General features: G+C 38.9%; 1 protein-coding gene across 1 annotated transcript; it reads left to right on the forward strand.

Annotated features, from left to right (window-relative positions):
* Positions 1-262: 262 nt before the first annotated feature.
* On the forward strand, positions 263-26,231 carry dusp3a (dual specificity phosphatase 3a). Its single transcript, XM_038736282.1, has 3 exons — positions 263-619; positions 12,794-13,026; positions 18,865-26,231. Exons 1-3 carry the CDS (start codon positions 426-428, stop codon positions 19,092-19,094), a joined length of 657 nt encoding a protein of 218 aa, XP_038592210.1. The 5' UTR covers positions 263-425; the 3' UTR covers positions 19,095-26,231.
* Positions 26,232-26,802: the final 571 nt, after the last annotated feature.

Consider the following 26,802-nt stretch of genomic DNA (forward strand, 5'->3'; position numbering starts at 1 on the left):
ACTAGAAAGTAGGGTAGGCCTACATTTCCCTCTGAAATGTAGTGGAGTAGAGGAATAACGTAAGAAAACGCAGTGGAGTAGAAGAATTTAAGTAGCCTAACTCAAGTACTTAGCCCAAGTATTGACTAAATGTATTTCGTTACATCCATAGACTGTATAAGGTTACATCCCACCACTGTCTATCGATCTAGCCAGCTATCTTTTACTTTGAAAGTTTTGACCGGAGCTATATTTTAAAACTCCCTCGCGCTTGACGTTGGAGGAGGAAAACTGTAGAGCTCACGCTTCATCAGACACCTTTGTAGACAAGAAGACGCCGCGCGCACGACGCACGTGCGAGGGTAAAATGCAGATAAATAACCGGAATGTTCTCACGAGTCTGGAGTTGACTGTAATGTAACAGTAGTTTTGGGAGAAGAAGCGCCATGAAGAAACACCTGAGTCCCACAAAACAGCAGCAGCAGCAGCAGCAACAACCACCACCGGCTGAAGTCCCGGTTCCAGGCGGCGAGGTTACCGTCCAACAACTCAACGAGCTCCTGTCCAACGGCAGCGGCTTTTACAGCTTACCCACACAACACTTTAACGAGGTCTTCCCGAGAATATACATCGGTAACGCGTGAGTCATTTATCACTTCCTCTGAATTATTATTATTATGCTGTCGGTGACACTGACAGGTGGGACAGGTTATTTTGAGACGCTCCGACCAGACACGACAATGACAACAGTGTCGCATGCCGGGCAGCACGCACGCAGGGCGGGCTTGTTATTTTGGTGTCCCCGCTATCACCGTGGACAAAGCGACAGCCTGTTGTTGTCAACAAATTGTGCTGTTGTCCCCGAAATAGCCTCCCAGCCTGTACCAGCGGCGTCAACAAGCCTGAGCAGCCAGACAGGTGGATATTGTGTAACAGTATAACATGATAATAATCCGTATTTTGGAGGCGTAATCGATTTTTTCCCCCCATTTAAAGCACGTACAGTCATAGTAACCCCCCCTCCCCGATTGAGGACGCACACACACAAATATGGAGACGTTTTTTACTCAATGAATACCTCTATTATTATTGTCACTGCCATGTAATCACGTCTTCATCGAGCCGCTCCCATTCCGTCCAGCTGGGCTGCAGGGCCACAGCAGTCATCACATCTAGAAAGGGGGCTTGTTTTCATTCATGACCTGCTGAAAAAACACAACAGGCGGTCTGGTGGGTTCCTGCAGAACAAAGAGGGAGCACGTGAATTTTGCAGCCTTGTAGTAGAGAGTGGGGATGTGGTGTTGTTATGAGCTGAAATGTGGTGAGTTAAAGCTAAACTCATTACAGCGAACACCTACCTCGACAACCGGAGACCACAAATACAGCTCTACTGTTTGTCCTGCAGCAAGGATGAGCATCTAATTTGCAGATCAATAAATATGTAATGAGTTGTCAAACTGTATGTCCCTCAAATTTGTCTATATTAAGCTTACTGTAAGAAATCCAAATTCTGAAATCACATGCCACCTTGAAAAGATTCTGCTGAGGTTTCTGCCTGTTAAAAGGCAGTTATTCATTGCCACTGTCGCCAAGTGCTTGCTCAGGGTGGGAATTGTTGGGTCTCTGTAAATAATATTACAAAGAGTACAGTTTAGACTCGTTTTATATAAATAGTGCATTGAGAAAACTTCTGTTGTGAATTGGCACTAAATAGCCTAAATAAGAGTAAAATTAATTGATGAATGAAATCTTTTTAAGCATTATACACCTTTATGGCCCAAATTGTAACCATGTATGTTGGAGTTGAGACAAAAACACAACATAACTCGTATTTAATTAGTAGTTTTAGAGGTCCCCCTACATTAGAGATAATACACCTGATCTAAGGTAATTTTCATATTCTAGAGAGGACAAAATTAAGTGATTAATTGAGTCTCTCAACAGAAAACTAATCTGCTACTGTTTTGATACTTGATTAATAAAGTTATTTTTAAAGCTAAGATGTCAAATATTACATTATTCACCTTCTCAGTTGTGAGCTTTTTCTGCTTTTCTTTTGTCTTATGAGTTAGTAAAACTGAATATGTTTGGGGTTTGGACTGTTGGTTTCCACAATTTTCTGACATTTTTATGTGCCAAACAAATTATCTAGATAATATTTGGCAGATTTATCATTTTTAAAAGTAATCGTTAGTTGCAGTTCTACATCCTTATATCCAAGGTCACTTATCACATTGTGAAAGGTGCTGAGCAATACAGCCCAATCAATACTGTAATTTTTGAGGCTGTTACTAATTTTCACGATTAATTGGTATATGAAACATTATAAAACAATGAATGGTTGAAGGTGATTTAATGTCTAGTTTTTTTGTATTCAGATTTGGACTGTTGGCTAATGATCAGCTGGTAGTTAGTTGGTTTTTAACATGAACATATTACATAAACAAATTTTTTTTATAAGGATCTCTGTAAAGGACTGTAAAGGATTTAGGGCTGCAACTAACAATTCAATTCATTATTATAGACTATAAAATGTAAGAAAAAATATAATCACAATTTCCTATAACCTCAAATTGCTTGTTTCACCAGACCAACAATCCAAAACCCAAGGATATTCAGTTTACTTTCACATAAGACAAAAACCCCAGAAAATACTTAACAATTATTTCTAGTCAACTGATCGATAAATCCCCTAATCATTTCAGCTCTTAAAGGAATTGGGACCAAGATGCACTGACTGGAACATGTACTGCTCTGTGATGGACAAACTTTGTCAACACTGTTTTTTATGACATTTTATTACTCCAGTTTCTTGTAACAGATCAGACATGCTGTGTGCTAATACCAATATATTGTCTGTGTGATATAATTTCTGTGAAAGGTGCTGAGCACACATTTATTGTATGTATATTAAACATGTCAGAGGCTGAACCATAAATCCATGGTTGTTGGTTGACTAGATGCTATCGGCTTTGTAATGAACATGCCCACTCTTTAGGAATTCAAAGCTCGTTCCAGTAAAGCCTGTGTCTGCTACGTCCTGCACAGATGTGTACAGATTGTGTAATACACGATCTGTACACATCTGTACATAATACATTTCAATGAGACATATTGTATATTGCATATGTATATTGTAGGTATATATGCACCCGCATGATAAATAAAAAGCCTACACAACAGTCTTTATTCCTTACACTTAGTGTACAGTAATTGGAAGCTGATATTCATATCATGTTAGCTGCAAATGATGTATTGTTCACATAATCTATTAACATTTTTGATAAGAAATTAGTAAAAATAAGTCAGTTTCAAACCCCAAACAAACATTGTTTACTTATGTGATCTATAACTCCACGATACTAAATTTTTGAGGCCAATAGGCTACTGATGGGATAAATGCAATAATGGGCTGAGTGTGTTCTTTATTATTTTATTTACAGAAACACATGACATAAACAAACAAACAAACAAACAAACAAAGAATCTTGATACAGTGGGTACAACAATGTCTTTTTAGGCAGCAGATTGTCTGCACCCTTCCAGGTTTCTTGCAATTAAATCTAAAAAAATCTTAAAATAGCATACCTATCAGAAATAATTTCTGGTATCAAATGTCAAATTTGTTGGAACACTCAGTGAAGAAAAAACTGTTACGGGAAATGTAATATCAAAGATATTTTGCTGTGCTGTAATATAATATAAGCTTTTACAGAGCAGCTCCTAATGTCACTTTTATGGATTCATGGTAGAGAACGGATTCAGGGTTGCCCCTGAGAAATGTAGTGTCTCTGTGCAGTCCATCATTTGGCTCCAGTCACTGCCAAGAGAGTGGTGGAGGAGGGCGAGCAGGATGGAATACAAGCACATTACTGTACCTCAGTGCTACAACAAAATCAATCTGAATATGCCAATCTGTCCGGCCAAGTCTCCAAACAAAGTGCTGGCAGACTTGTGCTTAGCTGAAGCTGATCAAACAATAGTGTAGGCTTGAAAGAGAGACTCTAATGTGCTCTCAGTTTTATGATTTCTTTTGTAGAAATTATGTTCACTGATTATGAAGAACAAAGTCTTTAGTAAACATTTAAAGTACTCTTAACTAAGGGGGCTTTGACCAGGATTTTTAGGGCCAGTCACCGATTGATGGAAGCAGTATCGATCCATAATCATCAAGCCTTCTATTTATTGTGTAGCATTATTTATTTAACTGGTCCGAAAAACATAGTGTAAGTATTAAGAAACTATGATGAACTGACAACTGTTTATTGATTGGGCTTTAATATACTTAGACAGCATTGTGTCATATTTAAAATAGATATTGTAATTAGTAAGCTGAAAGGACAGCGTGAGGTAACAGGATATTACAAATGGCTCAGTCAGGGCGAGGTGGTATTGATTGTTGATGAAAGCCTGCACCTTGTCCACTGTTTCCACCACTGGGACCCACTAATGCTTTCTGCTGATGCATCGTATTAGTTGTACCCTGTTACAACTTAAACATAAAAGTACAAAATGCACTAATTAACGCAGTATATATGTGGTGCATTTCACACAATTCACTTATTCGATTACAGTGCAAGACTCAAATGAGTAAAAGATAGCTTTGTCCTTGAAAAAATATTCATCAACGCCTCTTATCATGGGATTCCATAGGGAATTGGGCCTATGACCCATTTTAGGCTCCGATCTATAAGGAACTTTTTCAGTTCAGGACTAATATTTAATTTAGTCCTGAACTGAACCCATGGTGTTTACTGACATTTCACTGGCAGGAAATCACATCCTTCTTCACTCGTATGCATGTATGTATGTGTGTGTGTGTGTGTGTGTGTGTATGTAGCATTGCATCAGATGACTAAGATCAATTGAAGATCATAACCAAGCTGGACCCCGAAGTACAACGACCAAGATTGCCAAGACTAAGTGACAAAGTACCCTCTGAAAGACTGCTAGAAGATGTGAATGCAGCACTACATACTATCCCTACTAAAGCCATAACCGAGACCAATGAGCTGATGTACACCACAGCAACAGTGATCCTAGAGATGCTTGGCTATAAGATGAACATCGCAAGCCACAAAGAGCATTACCCCCCATGGAGAAGAAGGCTAGAGGCCAAGATCAAGGCAACAAGAAGAGAGGTTAGTCAGCTCTCAGAGCTACAGAAAGGTGCAAGGAAAGGGCTACATAAGAAATACAACAAGTTGTAGATACCTGAGGCTCTGGAGACTGCCAAACAAAGACTTACAGCTCTGGCTACCCGCCTAAAGAGATACAAGGGAGAAGCAGAAGCCAGGAGAATGAACTGAATGTTCTCCGAACCATCTTAAGTGTACTCTCAGTGGCAGGGTAATAACACAAGATCAGATCCACCCAGGGCTGAGACTGAACAGTACTGGAAGAACATATGGGAGAGCACCAGGCCCTGAGATGATCCACACCTACTGGCTGAAGAAACTAACTGCACTCCATGAACGCCTGGCAGCACAAATGAACCAACTGCTGATGGATGGCACCCACCCAGAATGGTTAACCCAAGGACGGACAGTCCTGATCGTGAGGGATCCCCAGAAGGGAACAATCCCATCCAGCTACAGGCCAATAACCTGCCTCTGCACAACATGGAAGCTCCTGTCAGGCATCATAACGGCTAAGATGAGTTTAGCACATGGCTCAATACATGGACAGGGCCCAGAAGGGAATGGACAGTAATACCAGGGGAGCCAAGCACCAGCTACTGGTTGATAGAGCAGTCACTCGAGACTGCAAGACCAGGCAGACCAATCTGTGCGCCGCCTGGATTGACTATAAGAAAGCCTACGCCTCAATGCTACATACATGGATACTGGAATGCTTAGAAATGTACAAGATCAATAGGACACTAATAGCTTTCATCAAGAACTCAATGGGGCTGTAGAAGACAAGTCTGGAAGCCAACTCAAAGCCAATTGCACAAGTCACCATTAAGTGTGGCATATACCAAGGTGATGCACTGTCCCCGCTGCTGTTCTGCATAGGCCTGAACTCCCACAGCCAGATCATCACAAAGACTGGCTATGGAGACCGGTTCTGAAGTGGAACAACCATCAGTCACCTCCTCTACGTAATAATAATAATAATAATCTTTATTTGTAGTGCACTTTTCAAAAACAAGTTACAAACAAGTGCTTTAACAAGTGTAAAGACAATAATACAAAAACAATACAAGATAAAAGCAAGAAAACATTGAAAAGACTAAAATACACGTTTAAGATAAATATAAAATAAGTAAAATAGAATAAAATAAAAGGGATAAAATAAAGTTAAATAAGATCAGGAAAGGCTCTCCTATAAAAGTATGTTTTAAGAAGGGACTTAAAGGAGTTCACTGACTCAGCTGACCTGATTTCCTCGGGCAGGCTGTTCCAGAGCCTCGGGGCCCTGACTGCAAACGCTCTGTCCCCTTTAGTTTTCAGTCGAGACTCTGGAACAGACAAACAGACCTCTGCCCGAGGATCTCAAGGTACGTGCTGGTGCGTATGGGACTAAAAGGTCAGAAATATATGAAGTAGGGTCAATACATGAAGAGGTTTAAAAGTGATTAATAAAATTTTAAAGTCAATTCTAAAACATACTGGGAGCCAGTGTAATGAAGCTAAATTAGGAGTAATGTGGTCATATTTCTTTGTTCTGGTTAAAAGCCTGGCAGCTGAGTTCTGGACAGTCTGGAGTCGATCAGTAGATTTTTGGGTTAAACAAGTGAAAAGGCTGTTGCAATAATCCAGGCGTGATGAGATGAAGGCGTGTAAAATGGTCTTGGTGTCCTTAAAAGTTAACATAGATCGAATTTTAGCTATATTTCTAAGTTGATAAAAACATGATTCAACAAGCTTTGTGGTGTGCTGCTCGAAATTTAAATTACTATCAAACCAAACACCAAGGTTCTTTGCCACAGGCTTAATGTGATTTACTAAGGAACCAGCAGATGGCAGTATTTGTTTTGCCATCTGCTGGGACCCAATGACCAGGATTTCTGTTTTGTCTGAGTTCAGCTGGAGGAAATTATTTGACATCCATTTTTTAACTTCGCAAAGGCAGTTGTTAAGTGAACTCAGCATTCCAGGGTCTGTGGATCTGACGGGCAAGTATATTTGTGTGTCATCAGCATAAATATGAAAAGAAATACCATGTTTATGGATAATATGTCCAAGGGGAAGCAGATACAAGGAAAACAAAATGGGTCCTAAGACCGACCCCCGAGGCACACCATATTTAACTGGGCAGAACGAAGAGACATAGTTGTTTACAGACACGCAAAACTTCCTATTTGACAGGTAGGATGAAAACCATTCTAGGGCAGTACCAGAGATTCCCACCCAGCGCCTCAGTCTGTCTAACATGATGTTGTGATCAATGGTGTCAAAAGCAGCGCTAAGGTCCAGGAGTACAAGGACTGAGCACATACCTTCGTCAGCAGACATTAAAAGGTCATTGGTGACTTTAAGCAGGGCAGTCTCAGTGCTGTGGTACTTCCTGAAACCAGATTGAAACTTTTCAAATATTTTGTTATTTTCCAGTACAGTGAGCAGCTGTTTGGACACAATTCTTTCTAGAATCTTTGCAATAAAAGGCAGTTTTGAAATTGGTCTAAAATTTTGTGGGAGGGAGGGACCTAAACCAGGTTTCTTTAAAAGTGGGTTCACGTAAGCCGTTTTAAAATAATCAGGGACACAACCAGTAGATAGGGAGCAGTTAAAAACAGAGATCAAATGGGGCCCAACAGAATCCATTACTTTAGTAAAAACTTTGTAGGTATTACATCAAGTGGGCTGGAGGACACTCTCATTTGTGATACTGTTTTTAAAAGCTCAGACAAGTTGATGGGATAAAACTGGTTAAAACTCTCTTGTTGCTGGTGAGGGACCTCCTTGGGGGTAATAGAGGCTCTGATTGACACCACCTTATTGGTAAAATAAGATAAAAAACAATTCACAGTCATCATTACTTCCAGCTGAGGCACAAGGAGGGGTTGGGTTTACCAGCTGTCTTAAACAGAAACCTGGGATTGTGTTTATGTGTAGTAATGAGTTCAGAAAAATAGTTTGTTCTCGCATCCTTAACCATGTTATTGTAGTTAATTAATAAATCCTTCAGACTGAGGTAATGGACTCGGAGACTGGATTTTTTCCATCTGTGCTCTGCTTTCCTGCAAGCAGATCTATATGATTGAATTGATCGACCAGATTGTTGGTGTTGGAATCAGACAGGTGTTGGCTTTGGCTCTGAAAGAATGCGCAAAACTTTGAAACACTTTGTTCATTAAAGATTCGAGAACACACGGAGCTTGGTGAGGCGGCATGAGTAACAGGCGAATCGCAGCTAAAAACAATACATCTGTGGTCAGATATGGTCATGTCCACTAATTCCACAGAGGAAATGCTGACACCCAGGGTAAAAACCAAGTCCAGTGTATGACCACGGTTATGCGTTTGCCCTTTGACATGTTTTTTGAAGTTAAAAGAAGTGGCCATATTTAAAAAGTCAGTTGCATTAACATTGGTGGGGTCATCAACATGAATATTAAAATCGCCACAAAGAACAATTCTGTCATAATTTAAAACCAGAGTAGCTAAAAATTCAGGAAGCTCTGATAAAAATCCTCCAGGCGGTTTTGGGGGGCAATAAATTATAACAAATATGATAGGTTGCAGCCCTCCAAGTTTAAGAGTGAGAACTTCAAAGGAGTTAAATTCATCACAGTGTACTTGATGACATTTAAAATTTTTCCTGTACACGCTCACTAGCCCACCACCACGACCACTGACCCTCGGTTGACTAAAACAATCATATTGAGGCGGACACAGTTCAGCTAGCTAGACAAACTGGTGATGGCTAACCAATCAGACATCGTATTGATCGACCAACAGCAGAAGAAGGCTGCAGTGATAGATGTGGAAATCCCAAGCGACAGCAACATCAAGAGGAAGGAACACGAGAAGCTTGAGAAATGCAAAGGGCTGAAAGAGGAGCTAGAAAAGATGTGGAAAGTAAGAGCAACAGTGGAGCCAGTGGTAACCGGAGCACTGGGGGCTGTGACCCCCAAACTGAGTGTGTGTGTGGCTACAGCAGATTCCAGGAAAAACATCAGAGGTCTCTGTCCAGAAGAGTGCAGTCCTAGGAACAGCTAAGATACTGTGCAGAACCCTCAAACTCCCAGGGCTCTGGTAGAGGACCCGAGCTTGAGGATGACACATACAACCCCCAGTCGCTCTTTCTCTCTCTCTCGCAAACACGGACAACAGATCCGTTTGTGAATTGAATGGTTGGTATCATAAACACCACTGCACAAACCTGTCCAACACAATGCTGTCAATGTTGGAGACCCATTTTCAAAACAGTTATTAGCAAGCATGTAAAGACCCTAGCTAATAAGGAGAGCTATGTTAACCTTGGAAAACAGCTGTCGAAGTTACCACGTCAAGTCAGTGACATTTTGCAGCGCAGGTGCTGTGCCGCATTCTGCATGCCTGCCATGAATTGCATACACCTCGCGGGAGGTAATGCTCTGTTATACTGAGAAAAGAGGTGGATGCAAATTTCGTCAGGTAGCCTACAACATCCGTTTTACCGAATTATGCATTCACTTATTAAGGTCCTTTTCAGACACTTTGCTGTTCACATTGTTTGAACGTGGTTAACACCACATATTTTTGCTGAATCTCAAGAAATGGTAGCCTAGTTTTACTAAGTGTAATAATATGTTAACAATTGTTAACGTTCATTAAATACATGCAGATCATTTAGCACTATTGATGAACCCCACAAATAACAGTATAGCGTTTAAAAGCAGAATTTTATTGCATATTCATGCAATTCTCGGCAGGCATACAAAATTCGACATAACATAGCCCCTTGCATTGTTTTAACCGATGGATGTTTTCAGTCCAAATGCCTGAGAGAAAGGCCAAAATCTCACATAGATATTCAACTGTGTTGAGATTTGGAGACTGTGATGGTCATAAACCATTTTGCCATGTATGGGAGCATCTGCATCTCTTAATATTTTTGTGCTGAAATATATCTTAATTGCAATATCAAAGTTTATGTACTGTGACAGAGAATTTTAATCCATATCACCCACTGCTGGTATACATTCTGCTAAAAGATAATCCTAGAGACTAAGCATTAAATTATCCAAAACAGATGAATAGAAGACATCTGGGAATGAGAGGGCAATGGGAAAAAACAGTACCACTCCAGTGATACAACAAAGCTTTAAAAAAGATTCGTCTCTGGCACTTTATTGAACAAGTCAGTAAAATGTTTCCATCCCCTAAATGGATTATGACTGTATTTTCCCGAACTCAAACCCTCTTACACTGATTTCAGATCAGTCGTAGTCAGCACTATGAAACCACCATGTGCAGCTCAGGGACACACTTAAGGTGTGGTTGTTTGCTCTCAGAAACACGTTGGCTCTTTGTGAAGCTGGTCTTTAATAATGGATGTTGTGGAACTGCAGATCCCAGGGTGAGGACAGGGCAGGTAAAAAGGAAGAGAGCCATTGGCTGTGAACTCACTTGAACCTAGTGTGCCTCTGCATTGTGTTCTGTGGAGGTACAGTAAACTTGGGCAGTGCTGCTCAGGTACTTCAGTACAGTCACTTCTCGTTCCACACACACAGATGCACATGCTTGAAACAGGCTGTACCTTTGTTGCATTGTAAGTGCTCATACTGTACATGTAAGCATTTACTCAATCATGTGCACACAAGCTCACATGTAAATATACCCAGACATATTCTGAATTAAATGTGGAATAATATGAATGTCTTGCGTAGCTGATTGGAGTCCTCACATCTGAAGGAGTCTCTGCCCTGCAGCTGACACACAAGCAGATGGCCTCCTTCATCTCTCCTCCTATGGCCGTAAAGCAAAATGGTGGTAGGGAGGATTTTATTATTAGTTCTTTGCAGAGGGGGCTTTGCAGCCACCACCTCTGGGGAGCTGTCCAGGGTCACCTAGCCTCGCCTCACCAGCCTCATATTGACTGTAAGCACACAGGGCTGTCAGGGTGAGCATCTTAAATGAAGATGTATTATTCTTAAGTCAGAATAAAAATAAAGCAAATAAGGAATAGAAAGTTTCAGCTTCTATAGAATTTAAAACAAGAACATTTTGTTGCTTATACCATATATTTGGCATTGTATGAGTCATCACAACTTAGGTATAATTCCAGTTTTGTGCATCTTTATGAAATAACTCAGCTCCTAGTTTTTTAAGCATTAAATAGTGTTTCTGTTAGCTGTATAGCAGCAACATGGCGCAGTTTTTGTTATTTAAACATAAATTCTGTACAGCTAATTGGTGACACTAAATGTTCAATAAAACTTTAATGTAACATATGCATTTTATCTAGAATCAATGGGCAGGGCCTTTGGCCAGGTTGGATCGTGTCAGTGGACAGAGGCATTGAGCCAGGCAGGCCGGAGCAGCCAAAACCCTGTATTGCTTTGCTACGGTTTGTTAGCTGTGTTGGTTTGTTTGCTCTCTGTAGGCCTAATGTGCAGTATTGTAGTTCTTACAAACAAAGAAGAGTGGAACAGGAGTGGATACACTGTTTCCTGGAAGTTGAGTAGATGAAGATGGAGGTAAAGCTGGCTGAGAATAAAGAGATCAAGATGAAGCCCTATAGCCATCTCTTTCAGTCTCTAGTCCTGCTTGAAGTGAAAAGAAGAAAAAGTTAATTGGTTTTGTCTTTCTCTTTCTCCTACTTACATTGCTCCCCTGTTTCTGTCCTCTGCCTTACTCTTCACACTTCCTGCCTGTTCCTGACTATTGTTACTTTATTTTAGAGCACCATACTTTCCTCTTAAGCACTTGGGCATGCAGAAACAGTTTTGCTATCATAATGCCACATGAGTGTATGCATCCATTGTAGTTCTTGTAGCTTTCTGGTCCAGCGGATAGATGGTCAACATCTCTATGGTACGTATGCTCACTGTGCTTCTACTTAATTGTCTATTAAGCTTCTTATCATTGTAAATGTAATTAATTTATTCAGACAGGCCTACACTCATATGGTCCACCCACACAGGTGTTAATAAATGTGATTGGACCTCGTAGGACTGTGTGGTGTAGACAGCTTTTCTTTTTTTTAATGTTAAGGCAAGAGAATTAACACCTTTATCACTTTAATAGGCACAGGGGACATTTTGACATGTCCAGTAGGAAAAGAAAAGTTTTACACAATAAGATTACTTTTACATTACATTTTTCTTTACAGCTTTTCTATTTTTCTTTTTTTCTTTCTTTCTTTTTAATTTTTTTGGATTAATAAAAGCTATAATCAATAAAGTCATCATCCTTGCTGACTTTTAGTACTCACTTTGGAATGACATGCAACAAAAGACACATTTGAGTACTTGCAGAACATCTTTTACACCTCCCTGCAGATATACAGTATTTGGCTGTGTGTCAAGTAGTACTGCCAGCACAGTGTTCACTAAAACGTATGCAGAGTTGTCGTAAAAGATGCAACCCACATTGTCAACATATCACTTTAAAATAAATTGTGCTGACACACTCCCTTGCTGTATCTGTCAGGTGTTATTATTAGTGCTGTTATTTGTCTTAGATGTCTGCTGTAAACTAATAATTTTGTGATGTGAGGGCACAAAAAGTTTTTATTACCATCAACAGAGGCACAATTTTTTACTAGTGTACAAACTTTGTTTCAGTGCAGCAGACTTGTCACAGACTTCAGCAACTTAATAAACGATTTAAAATTAATGTATTTTTCCACTCTGATACTGAATTTCATCCTACCCACCCAGGTTTGTAGCCCAGAATGCAATGCGTCTGCAGAAACTTGGAGTAACACACGTCCTCAATGTGGCAGAGGGCACCTCCTTCATGCATGTCAACACCAGTGCGGAGTTCTACGCCGGCACGGGCATCACCTACCATGGTATCCAGGCCAATGACACCGTGCAGTTCCACCTCAGTGCCTTCTTTGAGGAAGGGGCTGATTTTATTGACAAGGCCCTATCGCACAATAATGGCAAAGGTGAGTTTATTTTTAGCTGTGAGGTATAATATGTGGAAATTTTAAGCTCAGCTCCAGCCCCCAATGAATTTCAATCTATTATGCCCTTTTCTGTTTCGGGGTGTGTTATTGCTCACTTAATTGGGCTAATGAGCTAAATTCTAAAAGTTGATATAATAAATATTTTTATATTAACATTGGTTCACATGACAATTTGTTATGTTATTGCTCATAATGAACCCACAGAGAATTGTCACGTGATTGCAGTTCCCCTGAGTGCTACAGACCATTTTAGCATCTTTCAGTTAACGTCTTTCAGTTCTCTTTATTTTCCCGCACTTTTCTGTTTTATTTCACTCTCATCGCTCTCATACCATAATTTTCCTTTTTTAAGCAAAAAAACCCAAAACTGTTCACTGCCTGCTCAGCACCAGAGGGCAGACGAAGCTAGTGTTGTGTAGCAGGTGAACAAAACTGGAGAATTTAATGTTAGTAGCTAAAAAGCAAGGATTTGGTGGAGAAACAGAGCTAAAAGGAGAGCGAATATTGCACTTAAGTTGGCCAAGTGCTCAGAAACATTGATCTAAATGAATGATACACTTGCTTGGTAACAGCTGGTTGTGGAAATAAGCAACTGTTCTCCATATCAACTTATGATGATTAGTCATTGTTGTGCTCACAAATTGTTTTGCTGCACTCATTTTACAATGTTTCTCCACCACAGTCACAATAACAGGGATTGCAGCCTTTTGGAAAAGTTTAGCTAAAAGTTGAAATCAGTTAAAATGAATCAGAAAAAGGTTTTAATAAAGCTGAATTTTTGTGCATCTTCACAAAGCATCACTCTCAAAGTATAACTGGCAAACTCAACTGTTAGACAGTAGACTATATACAGTAATAATGTCAGTGTCAGTACGGCCAAAATTACCATGAAAATGTTATTGGCAGATATTGGCAGGAAATGTAATATGACCTGTGATCAAAACGTTCAGATGCACATAACAGAGAATTGATAAATTATGTCTTAAAATCCTTGAAAGGTAGAAGAGATCAAAGGAAAACACATTGTCTTTCTCACTTCAGTAGCTCCCACATGAAAGTAACTTGTTTCTATAAGTTAAGACATAAAAACAAGTTCCTATGTGCAGCAAAGGATATAAAATCAAAGGCATATTTTAATGGTTAAATCTCAATAGACTTCATTGAGGGGATTTTAAGTGAAGACAGAAGATAGTCATGACAGCCCTAAGCATCTCAGGCTAAATCTGACACTCCTGAGCCCTGCTCCATATTCCATTATCAGATCATGTCCCTGGACATCAACACCGTCAAAATGTTCCACACATAACATACCTGTAGCACCAAAGCCCAATTCACCTCATTTATTAAACAGGTGACGCAAAACTTTTGGACTGGGTAACTGTAATGAAATGGTGTATGACAAATGGTCAAAATGGATTAAATTAGCCACTTGATATAGCTAATTAGTCAGGTGAATTTTAATATTTCACGTGTTGAAAGCTGACTATTTAGACTAGAGTGAAGAAACAATCCATCCCAGGAGGCCTCAGCCCTCCCCGACCAAAAAGATCTCTCCCCCCGCTCTCCCAAAGCTACAACTAAATTTAGTTAATTCATCACCGCACATGAGGGATGTGTTTAATTAGTGTGCTTAACCTTGTGTTTTATGGGATACATTTATCGTCAGCCTTGACATAGACGGGCATCTTAATTCACAGGCAGTTTGGCAAAGGTCTACCAACACTGTAGTAAATCAGGAGTGAAGAGCTACTGTAACCAGGACTGTGAAGGAGAGATAAAGGAGCAGAACTAGGAAGAAGTGTCTTACTTGTGCTATGTGCAAAATTATCTTTGACATTTTGTGACCCCTAGCTACAAACTGTGGAAAGGTCTTGGATCCAGGATTTTAATGAGGAACTGCATCTGTGCATTGCTCCTGTCTGCCATAATGAAGACATGAGGTTACTGTATGAGTAGTCAATGGTCATGTTTACAGGCTGCATACTTTTATCTGAATATTAAGTAGAAACTCAATAGAATTACCAGCACATTGCACTAATCAATAATTTTTATATTCACAGTGGATCAAATCGCTATGTGTAAGTTGAAAGGTGTCAGTGATGAACCCACAGAGGTATCACATGACTCTACAGAGCCTCGTTTAAAATCTCAGTTCAATTCTACAAATTGTGATTTTCAAAAAGCTAGAGCTGCAAATTTAATTATAACTTACATAGTTTAACAGTAACTTACCAACCTGTAGGATTTTAGGTTTAGTCTGTGACCAGAAGCTCTAATGAACAATGTCACTGTTAGATTTACTCAGCTGTAGCTAATTAAAGGAGCTGCATGTGACTTTCACTGCCTCCAAATGCTGCACTAGAGCTCTAGCATCTCAAAACAAATGGGCTCCACTCTGGTGTCTCTGCTGCCAAATTTTGCGTCTGAAAGCCGCTTTTCTGTTCTTAACGCCATATTGCCATAATTTCTCAGCTGCTGTCACTTCACTAGCTGGCATAATCTTCTGTGTGGCTGGAACAGTTACAGTTAATTAGTTATTGTGGGTAATGGTTATTGTAACTGTAACTGTTGCACTTTTTTTAACATAGAATCAAAGATGAATTAAATATTTAAACCTCATTTAGATGTAACATATTGTAGAATAATACATCACTAAAGAGTTTGCATGTAAAGTGTTTCATGTTATTGTATTATTACTATTGTTAATGATACCAAGTGTCAGACAGAGACAGAATAAGGGGCTTAACTCACTGACTACTCTAAATACTGCGAAAGGCGATTAATTAGTTGTTTTACCTGTGATGTCGGTATGGAGTAGTGCAGCCAAACAAGCAAGCAACACACCGAAAGAAAGAGAAGAGCACTCTTTTTTTTCTCCTTATGTGCCACAGAGTCTAAGGGTGATTTTAACAGCCGCTCTCCTTTGGCTGCGTCTCAGGCATGTTCGTCACTGTTGCAAGTTTATCACCACAAGCTTGGCTTTCCCTTGGTTTCATCTTCTGGTATCATTTAACACTTCTCTGTACATTTTTATTTGCTATTCACATCACTTGTCACTGATCGATCGCTGCGTTCCATTACATCAATAAATGCTTTCGTGGCGCAACAGCTATCTTTGTAGTTTAGTGACTTGTTTAAACTTCTTTCTCGTTTTATTCTTGTGACTGTTGTATTTTCGGAGGTTTGCGGCTCACCACTAAAGGAAAAAGCACTCGCGGAGATCTTTCAGTTCAGTTTATTGATCGAAAGTTAATAAAATAATCTTCCGTTGTTTACTTTCAACACAATTATCACAACAATACCTTAAATTCGTTTCCCACAACTTATTTGGTCACTAAACTATTTCACTCCTCTCTCATTCAAATATAAAATAACTCACAAGCTATAGTCTTTCCCCTTTGGCTATAGGCTAATACTACCAGTGAGGATGACCTAATTAGATGGGGAGCGATGTGATACAATTTCCCAGTACTTTTTATGTAGCAGTTATTTGAAACAAGAAAAAAATAAAATAGATAACCTTGCTTGTCCAACAATAAAAATAAATAATAATTTGCTACCAATCAGGTGAAGTACTCAATTGGTATTGGTATCACTTTAAGGGTACTGGGTTTGGTACTGGTATCATAAAATTTTAAACGAAACCCAACCCTAGTCTTAAGACACTTGAAAGGTACGTTTCGATCTAAGGTGACACCTTTGACTGTACTGGCGCACATAACTAGTCACACTTTAGGAAATTGAGGTAGCCCCTAGGGTGGCCTATCAGATTTCACAAGTGGCACGTGCCACCCAATGCCACCCCTCTAGAGACACTCTTGGTATACTGATGTTAGGGCATGCGATAAATCACGCTGATATGAAATGTGCCATCTGCTGGACCACAAGGCAAACTACTTTAAGCTGGGTTTTGCGTTTATAAATTGTACATTTTGAATTTGTAATTTTCTTCCACATTTGTCTGAAAATTCTTATTTTGAATTATAAGTGACAGCCCTGCTAGCGAGTGAGCGATGGAGTGAAAAAATGAGTGGTGAGCCAGAGATTCTGCGTGTCTAACAAGAGGATACAGTAGAATCAACATTGATCTGTGGCAGGCAGGGTGATTAGGTATTGAAGAGGTAATTTCATTGGCAGCAGGCTGTTCTGGGTTGAGTATAGAGGAGGAGAGGATAGAAGGAGATTATACAACAGAGGAGAGGAGAGAATTGGGGATAATACTGGGGTGAGGGACAGAGAGAGGTGTTGGGTTTCAAATAAAGTGCAGAATCTGCAGATCTGACCTGAGCCCGGCACATCAGCTGCTCTGCAAACGTTGCCAAGCTAGATTCCTCGTGGGTTTTGGCCAGTCACTAATGAAAGTGTAAGTCAGATAGAGACAAACAAACAAGTCATGATTTACGCATTTAAGAGACACAGATACATAGCGATAAAAATACAAATTCAGTACAGAGAACATACATGTATTATGTGCACACATAGATAGCACAGATTATATGCAGGATGTGGGTTCGCTGTAGGATGCGGATGCAGTGAAGATGATTGACTTTGCCGAGTCTGCAGCAGAGGTCAGGTCTTGTATTTGCATCTCCTGGCACAGAAGATGCTTTGCTAGGCAAGTTTGATCACAGCATATGTTCCTCAACCCTTTTACTCTTCTTTGTTTAAATTGTTTCTTCTTTCTTTCCTCATTTGTCTTCCTCCTCTCCATTTTTTCTTGTTCAGCCAGAAAAAACAACAACTATAAAGCAGAAATCCTGTATGTTTTTTTCTGTTTGGTCCTTTAAATGTGCTGTGAAATGAAACAAACAATTTCAAAGTCATAATCATGTGAGTTATCCCTTTATCCTTAGTTTCTGTCAAAAAACCCTGAAACTACCTTTTCTTGAGTGTTTTTATATCAATGCGAGTGATGTAGTTGTGCATGGATGCCAATGCTAAGCAGCTCCGTATCGCAATATGTTACAGTTACATAAAGGTATCTCTTCATATTTGCTTAGCCATAGACACTTTTGAGAAACCCTCAGAAACCCATCACATTGTAGGAGCTAAAGATGCACTTACTGCCGTTTGAGTGTGACTTTAAATTTAAAAAGAGACAAAACGTTTCATCATGAATCAAAATATGCAATTCAACAGAAATATCATATAACATATACATTGTTTAACATCAATCTACTGTAACTTCAAACATCTATATTATTTCTCTTCAATATGTCTTATAGTCAACAATTAATTGATCCTGCTAACCAGTATTTCCATGTAGTCAGACCCTGATATATCTTAATTTAATTAATATTAAAAAACACATCACTGAGCCACATCATTACACTGAGTGACATGTTCCTTCATTACAATAAACACACACATTGTGGTTTTTTAAACTACACTCTGTAACATAATCCCACATACGCCATCCTGAAGCTGTAAATACTGTGTATTAATCCGCAGCTGCAAATAGTCCCCAACGAATTACTATTAACTCTTGTTTGAGTAATGTTTGCTAAAAACTACAAGGCCCAGCTGTTTAATGATTTAAGAATCTTTGGAAGGAACCAATGGGCTTGGAGCTGAGAGCCACAGACAGGGTAGAGAAGTCATTGATGGGTTAACGCATTGTTGTTTTTATTGTTTATGTTGGATTTGTTGACATTAAAATATAGATACTGTAGAATACTGCCAGCCCTTCCTTTAAAATGTTTTATAAGACTCAGCATTTCTCTCTGGCATATGTTTTTGTGACTCTGGTGAAACAAGCCTTGCACCAAGTACAGCATACTCATCTTATTGTTCTATTTCTCTATTTGTATCCTCCAGGGAAGGTATATGTACACTGCAGAGAAGGCTACAGCCGCTCCCCTACCATGGTAGTTGCTTACCTCATGCTGCGCCATAGAATGGATGTCCGGCAGGCAGTGGCCACTGTGAGACAGAAGAGAGAAATTGGTCCTAATGACGGCTTCCTTCTCCAACTGTGCCAACTTAACGAGAAGCTGGCAAAGGAGGGCAAGCTGAACGGGGAGGTGGGCAAACTAAAGACCAAATGAAAGCAGGAGACCTTCTGCGCTGTATCCTCCCATCATGCCTTTTACAGGTTTCAGTTGCTCTCAGAGACTGACCCCACCCTGACCAAACCAGCACCCATTTGACACACAAAACATACATGCATTTATCTGTGTAGATAATTATTCCTCATGCACACACTCCGTCTCACACACGTACATGCTGTTTTCTTTCCAATATCCAGTTCACATCTGTCACTGCTGCACTGTAAGGGGAAATTTGTCAGTCCTCTGCCTGCTTCTACAAGTGTGATCTAAAATACTTAACAAACAAACAAACCCCTCATCCCCCTTTTTTAACTCTACACCACACAGATGTGCAGATGTCTTGCTGCTAGTACCCAAAAGCTCTAGATTTCTGAATTGAGCTACTTAAAGCATTCCTTCAATTCCCGGAGGTTGAGAAGGTAACAACTTCGCCCTGATTTTTAAGATTTCCTTAAATAGAAGATTATAGCACAATCATTCCATAGTTTTCCACTGCCGGGAACGTCAGCGATGTCTCCGCCAGCAGGAGTACTACTATAAATTTCAAATGAACTCTTAGATATAAGTCCAGAGGGCCACACATGCATGTGGCTGCAACCTGCAGACACAATAAGTCCGGTATGTTACACAGAGAGCGATATGTGAATGGATGGAGCAAAATCCCAAACATTCCATGAAAACTGAAAAAGCCCCTCACAGTTTTGTTTGCCCACTCAACCCTTAATTCTCTTCTCTTCTACCTGTGGGGACAGATATTTAATGCACAAACACTCACACTCAAATGCCAGCTGTAGCTCTGTGTAGCATTTCAATCAGCATCCTTGACTCTGGCCTCTAGTTTGACGGCGCTAGCATTACATTTGTCGGTCACTAAAGCTGGCGGGATCACTAAAACTGGCTTCAACAATGGCAAAGTTCGAGCTATTATTAAAAGAATATCCTCTTTAAAAGCAGAAAAGGTCAAATCAGCTCATTTACAGTATTTAATTTCTAAAGTGGCTTGTTTACAAATTCAAATTCCTGTTGCGTTAGAAATAGTAAGAATGACATTCATTTGAAGTCATTACAATTTTCTGTTGTATGAAGGCAGCAGGAGATGAGAACAGGACTGTCAAAATTTAATTTTATTGACCATCAGTAACCTGTAGCCGACTTCCATCATCTGAATAAGATAGACATTTTTAATCTAAACACAATCTGCTGGTTCAGTTTCAGTGTGTTAGAGGTAATTATTATACCCTTAATAAGAAATGTCAAATATTTCCAGAGTTTAGTTGGTAATTTTACATAGTCTCTTAAAATCTATATTCTTCTGTTTTACACGTGTAACTACATTGATTGTTTGTTGGGTTACGAGCATTGCCAAAATGCGGGAGACTCCGTACCGTGCCTGAATGCATGTGGACACTGGCCGAGTGCTGAAACTGCTGCTACTTAAATAGACATTGTTAGACCTTAACTTATTTTCAGTTCTTTTATTAAGTTATCTTTGTAATCACTATAATGTTTCAGTATTCACCTCATGACATTTCTGTCACTCACTAGTGTTAAATAGTTATACATGCAGTATCATCAAAGTTGTGTTATCGATTTACTATCTCCTAAAGTATACATAGTATGGTTTTTGTTTTAGCAAGGGTGTTTTCTCAAATGAATCATATGCTCCTGGGTTTTTTTTTCATTCAAATTTGCCAATGCCCACACTAAGCCCGCTATTTTAAAAATGTTGTTTACATGGCAAAATGTCGTCCGTCATCGCTTTTGAGATCTCCGCTCCCACTAAATCTCTTCTTCCTCGTCTTTTATTCAGCAGGCAACCAAACTGAGCATCACAGCCAACATCTGGTCAGGAGAGCTGTGTCAGCTGGTAATTGATTAATTGTTTTCATTGTTTTTCAAGCGAAAATACACTCAATAATGGTAAATCTGAGGATTTCATGCCATGGCATTTACCACTATTTTGTGACATTTTATACAAAAAAATTATTAATTGAAAAAATAATTGGCATATGAATCAATAGTGAAAATGATTTTTAGTTGCTGTGCTATGTGTCAGAGCAGGTTAAAAGTGACAGAAAGTGCTTTTTTACACAGTCCCCAACTCTCTGGACAGACTTAAGCCATTTATTACCAAGCTCAGTAGGTATTCCTCATCCACACTAAAATGCAGTTTTCAGATTCATCCACTCTGGAGTCCATTTTCAGAAAGCTCTGATTTCAAATGAGAAAAACGCCAAATTAGTGTGGACAGAAGGCTAAAATGGAAAGAAATTTAGCCTGCTTAGTGTGGACGTCATCAGTTGTTTTAATATTAGTTAATACTTTTAGCAGAGTATTTGTAACACACCTCATTATCAAAATCTTCAGTAGCATAGGGGTGTTAAAGTTTTTACCGCTTTCAAACTAGAGGCCTGTCAAATGCATCACCAGGGAAGGATGCCACCCACTTTCAAAAGAAGGTTCCAGTCATCACGCCAGAGAGTTGTCCACTGCCAATTCCCTGACACAGCCATTCGGCCAGTATTCAGTTACACTGTTTCATCAACACAGTTTGTCAGAGGTCCATACACTACATGTCACTTGTCTCACTCCAAAGTGTGTGTGTCATACAGTAATTTATCATGCCTGACTTTATGCACACACAGGGTCAAATCACAAAGCCTTTTTTGGTTGTATGTACTAAAGCATTGCAATATATGTCAATACCCCATCAGATATATAGAATGTAATCACATCTAAATATGACTATTCAGGCTGTAGTTATTACATATAGGCAACAGTAGTTCAACAATACATTTTGAAAGACACTGTAGTTATTACTGGGCATAATACTGTAAACTAGACCTAGTGCCAGGAAGGACAGCGATGGGAGTGCTTTTAAAACCTGCACCAGGTCACTCCTCAAGAGAGACGGAGCTGTTCTATGAGACAAATGCCCATGAAAGTGTGAGAATGAGGGGGTGTAGACAGATGGAAAGTCAGGAGTGTCTGTAGTTCAACCATTATGTCCCACACATCAGATTGCATATTTCTCGTGAACAAATGGCCTGGGGCATGTTAGCATGAATCCAGGAGAATAGTTGTCTCACTAGAGAGGAAAATGGAAACTAGGTTGTCTCACCTCATTAATGGCACTATTTATTCCTCCTTTGATATATCTGTATACATATGAATATATACATGTATACTGTATATACATATTTAAGTGTTGACATATATGAATGTATGAGCAATGTGTCTATAACGTGTAGATATCGTCAGTATGTCTTAAGTCCTTTATATATCATGTTATATTTGTATATGACATCACAGAATAGCTCCTCCATTCTTTCTGTTCCACAGTTGTTTACATGTACATTCATTGTCAGTTTGTGATGTACATGTTTTAATTGTGATATTTCTTATCGCAATTGTGCAAAAGTTGCTTATGATAGCAGGGTTTTTCCAAGCTTAGCTGGAATTCTGAGGCATGTAATCATCGTGTTTACTAGTGTTTTGAACAGTTGCAAGTTTCCATGGTAGTGCAAATTTATTTATAATATACAGCAAGATGCAGGTGGCAGCATAAGATGGATATGGATTATCCTGCATATGACTTTACTGCATACATGTCATCATGTCCTAGGATATATTCAGTCCCATCACCCGTATATTTGGAGCTTCGAAATATTTACTTTCTCAAAAGGAGTTGAAAGTTTTCTGTTATATATCAAATTAATATCTGGGTTTGTTTGGATGACAATGAATTGATTCTCCAGCTACACTTTCCATTTCAATACATTGTTTTTAGATGCAAAACACTCCATGGAATTGACTTATAACTCGCTCACAAACAAAATTCCCATTTCGCAGGGTCCACTAGGGGGAGCTGTTCAGTCATTGCTCAACCACGGGTCTGTAATGTTAGGCTAGCCTTCATTTTAGTTTTAGATTAGTGGAATGTAAGCAAGACAGTTTCACAAAGAAAGACTAACCCGTTTTAAGCCTAAAAAGTTAGTCAGGCTAACTCTATGTTTCCATGGTAACAATCTCCCGAAAAGAGGATTTGTTTAACATTTGCGCCACCTCCAGGCAATTTATTTGATAAAGTTTTTTTATTTTCTCTGAACTATCTATGATAAGGGCATATCATCAAGTGTTTTACAAACTTGACCATCAGACAAGTGAGCTTAAGCCAACCTAGTTATTTTCTCTTGTAGAAAGATGTAAAATAAAATGTATCTTGCTCACATCGGCTAGTTGATCGACAGAAAATTTGACTAAACGTAAAAAGTAACTTGCCAAACATTTAATGGTTCCAGTTCCTTATACATGCAGATTTGCTGCCTTAAATTGAATATTTTTGTGTTTTGCCTCTATTAGTCAAACAAAAAGACTGTTGTAAGACATCACAGTTGGCTCGCGCAAATGGTGATGATCATTGTCACTATTTTTAGACCGAACAAGCAATCCATTAGGAAATAGTGTTTGGATCAATCAATAATGAAAATAATTATTAAATTAGTTGCTTCCCTTGAGTTTTACTATGTATGTAGTATTTTAGTTTTCCATTACTGGGAAGCAACCCAGCCAGTTGCGAGTTTATCAGACTAAGAAATAAATACAGCCAGAAGAGGCCATTTTAGGCCATGTGTTAGCAATTTGATCTCATAAAATCCAATTTTTAAATAAAAACTCGGACATGCATTGAAATGTCAAGTGTAGTTGTAGCCTCTGATTCATTATTGGCCAGGAGAACAAGTCAGAGAAGGCAATAGAGAGAATAGTGAGAACATGAGTGCAGTTGTGATGTCTCTCGTGGGTGACGTCACAAGGTTGCACTGATTCTGGCTCCCAGTGATGGTCTCAGTGCTGGTTCATACACATGTTTCTGTCTACTCCAATACACTCATCTCATACACTTGAAAATGTTTCAGATCTGTAAAGCTCAAATTTGAGACCATTTTCAAGTATAATGTGGCGTGTGTGGTACGCTGCATTTTCCCACCTTCTCGTCATGAACCCCAAACCACACAACAATGCCCTATTGAATAGACCATAACTTTAGTTTTCGTTAGTCTACAGGCAGAGAGAAATGCTCACACAAATACATTTCACACCAAGACTGACTGTGCCAAGTGACCATATTGTATTGAACAAAAGCCATTTCTAAATGTTTATGATAGAATTGTTTGTCATTTACATGGACTGGGGTTTCACGCATACAAATATTAGCATCTGCTCTACAATACTGCCCTCCTTCTGAATACACAAAAAGCAACAACTAACTCTACACAATTCAGTATTTCTTTTACATACCGCATATGTTTAAATTTGAGAATTATTGGGGTCAAATTCTTCATATTGGTCCAGGATGAGGGTATGTACTTTATAGCATCAACTGCCTGCACCAACCTGCTTACTGATTAAATCATGACAGTTTTGGATTAAGGCTCCCACAATAGGGTTTGATAAACACTCTGTGGTAGCCAAACTAGCCATGATAGAAGTTTTCTGTCACCTTTTGTAGCCACTATTTACACAAAATTGTAAACACTCCCTTTTTGGGTGAAGCAAAGATACACTAAAGTTTGCATAAAAAGAAAGCTTCTATGATGGCTACACTGCTGGCTTCACACTCTCTTATGCATAGAGTAACAGATAAACACTGCCACCTGCTGCTGAACAAATCTTGTTAAAATCTTTTTTAAACTGCTAATGATTGATGGTGTTTCTAGCTTATGACATGATAAATAGTTCAAATCCAACCACAAAAAAACAAAACAAAAATATTTTTGTCCTAAATGTGAAACCCTGTAATGTCAAGACTAAGCAGTTTCCTTTGTTTAACAATGTACCAGCATCATTTTGTGTGTTATAATCCAGGTACAGTACATTATGTGTTATTGAGAATGTTAAACGTGAAATGCCATTAATGCATATTGTTATATATACTGAGTATGTAACACGCACTAAGGCAGTTGTGAATTGCTGCATTTTAATGTCTTAACTGGCCTACTATATAGATAGGACATTGTTTGATATTGGATATAGAGAGTTGAAATTACAGATGAAACATTGTGTCTGATTTCATTACCTCAAAGTTCATTTTTGTTTCAATTTGTCCAGTTACAAGGATATAAGAAGATTAGAGGTTAAATATGTTTTTCTTTTTGTACAGTAGGAAACTAAAAAGTCCATGAAAGTGTGATTGTGACCTACTTGGGCTAAATTTGGCTAAATACAGCATGTCATTATCCATGTTGTGGAGTCACATATAATCCTAGTCAGACCTGGATTAGTTGGTAAATGTAGTTCATTCATAGTGTTTGTTGAAAACCATACAAGTTACCAGAGTGGAAGGGAGGATTGTTGAATCATTCAGAGAGAGCCAGGTAGTTTTTTTCATAGAAACGTACATTGAATTGATTTTTGTTCAAGTTTACAATCCCATGTGGCGTAAATCAGCCATCTGCGGAGCAGTACGCAAAAAACCTGAGACGTTTAAACCGTCTGTGACTGACAGTTGATATCTTACATCATGGAAACTCATCTGGCTGAACTTATCTGAATTATCCACAATGCAATAAACTCCATCCATCTGGTACTGTTGAGAGCGTTCGAATAAACACTGGAAATGACTTACAAATACTGTTTGGCCCAGGTAAGGTGCCGACACCAGAGCTGTCACCTTCTTCTTGCTCCCATTCTGATGAACGGCTTATAGCAGTTTTAGCACAAACAAGCCCACTGCCTGACTCTTCCCAGAGTCCATTACACAGTCGACGTCTTATCTTGTCACATAGTTGCATTTCTGTTAATGTACAGATGTTACAGAGGTTGTGATGTTAGAATGTCTGTTTATGGGTATATCCACATATATGTTCTGTCACCAACACTGACATCTCAATGAACGCATAACATCGGTAACGACACAGCACCCCACCCAAAGCCTTACAGTGAAGATTGAATCTTTAGATATTTTTTTCTTTTAGTTTGTGTATCTCACTTCACACAGTAGGAAGGGATAGCTCCCTTAGAGAATGAGATATTGTTGAAGTGCACTTGATTTTAAATTGTAGTGTTGTTTTCTTACCTTGGAGAAGTCCCTTCTTATGTTTAAGAAATAAAAATGGCTGAGGTATTAACATCTTATCAAGAGTGGCTTATTATTTTGACAACCGAGATGTGTGTTTATTCTGCAAGGAAACCAAAATATTTAATATTATATTTTACAAAATACTACGTAATTTCCTTTTTTTATTTCCAGGTCAATGCTACAAACAATGGGGACAGGCCAGTCTGATGCAATACAGTACTGTTATTTTAAATATCATATGCTGCTTCAAATTTAACTTGACACACATTTATAGACATCAAATATATCAAGCAAATGTCAATGTATTCAGTTGTCACACTCCAGTATTGAACTGCAACTAGTCTGGTAATAGAATTTAATTATTAATATTTTTTTGTGAATAACAAGATTATTTTCAGTCACCATAACATCTGCATCATATTATAACGTTATAAAATATGGACTACCAAGTCTTTCGCAGCTCTACATATTTGCACATAATTACCCAAGAAAGGTAAAACAAACCAACCAAATCGGTGAATGCAAATTAAAGTAGTAAAGGTCAGAGAGGCAAAACAACTGCATTGTTTATTAGATTCCAACGAACATATTATCTATTCTATCCATGTTTTACCAAATGTAATTTAT

This window comes from Micropterus salmoides, unplaced genomic scaffold (assembly GCF_014851395.1).
Source record: "Micropterus salmoides isolate LMB-PRFRI ecotype aquatic unplaced genomic scaffold, ASM1485139v1 Ms_hic_scaffold_21, whole genome shotgun sequence".
In the NCBI taxonomy this organism is placed as follows: Eukaryota; Metazoa; Chordata; class Actinopteri; order Centrarchiformes; family Centrarchidae; genus Micropterus; species Micropterus salmoides.

What these genes read in the sequence shown, in the direction of transcription:
- dusp3a (XM_038736282.1), top strand. Translation starts at nt 426, where the DNA reads ATGAAGAAACACCTGAGTCCCACAAAACAGCAGCAGCAGCAGCAGCAA. An exon ending in AGAATATACATCGGTAACGC is followed by an intron (nt 620 to 12,793) that starts GTGAGTCATTTA and finishes CTACCCACCCAG; the next exon opens with GTTTGTAGCCCAGAATGCAA. An exon ending in ATCGCACAATAATGGCAAAG is followed by an intron (nt 13,027 to 18,864) that starts GTGAGTTTATTT and finishes TGTATCCTCCAG; the next exon opens with GGAAGGTATATGTACACTGC.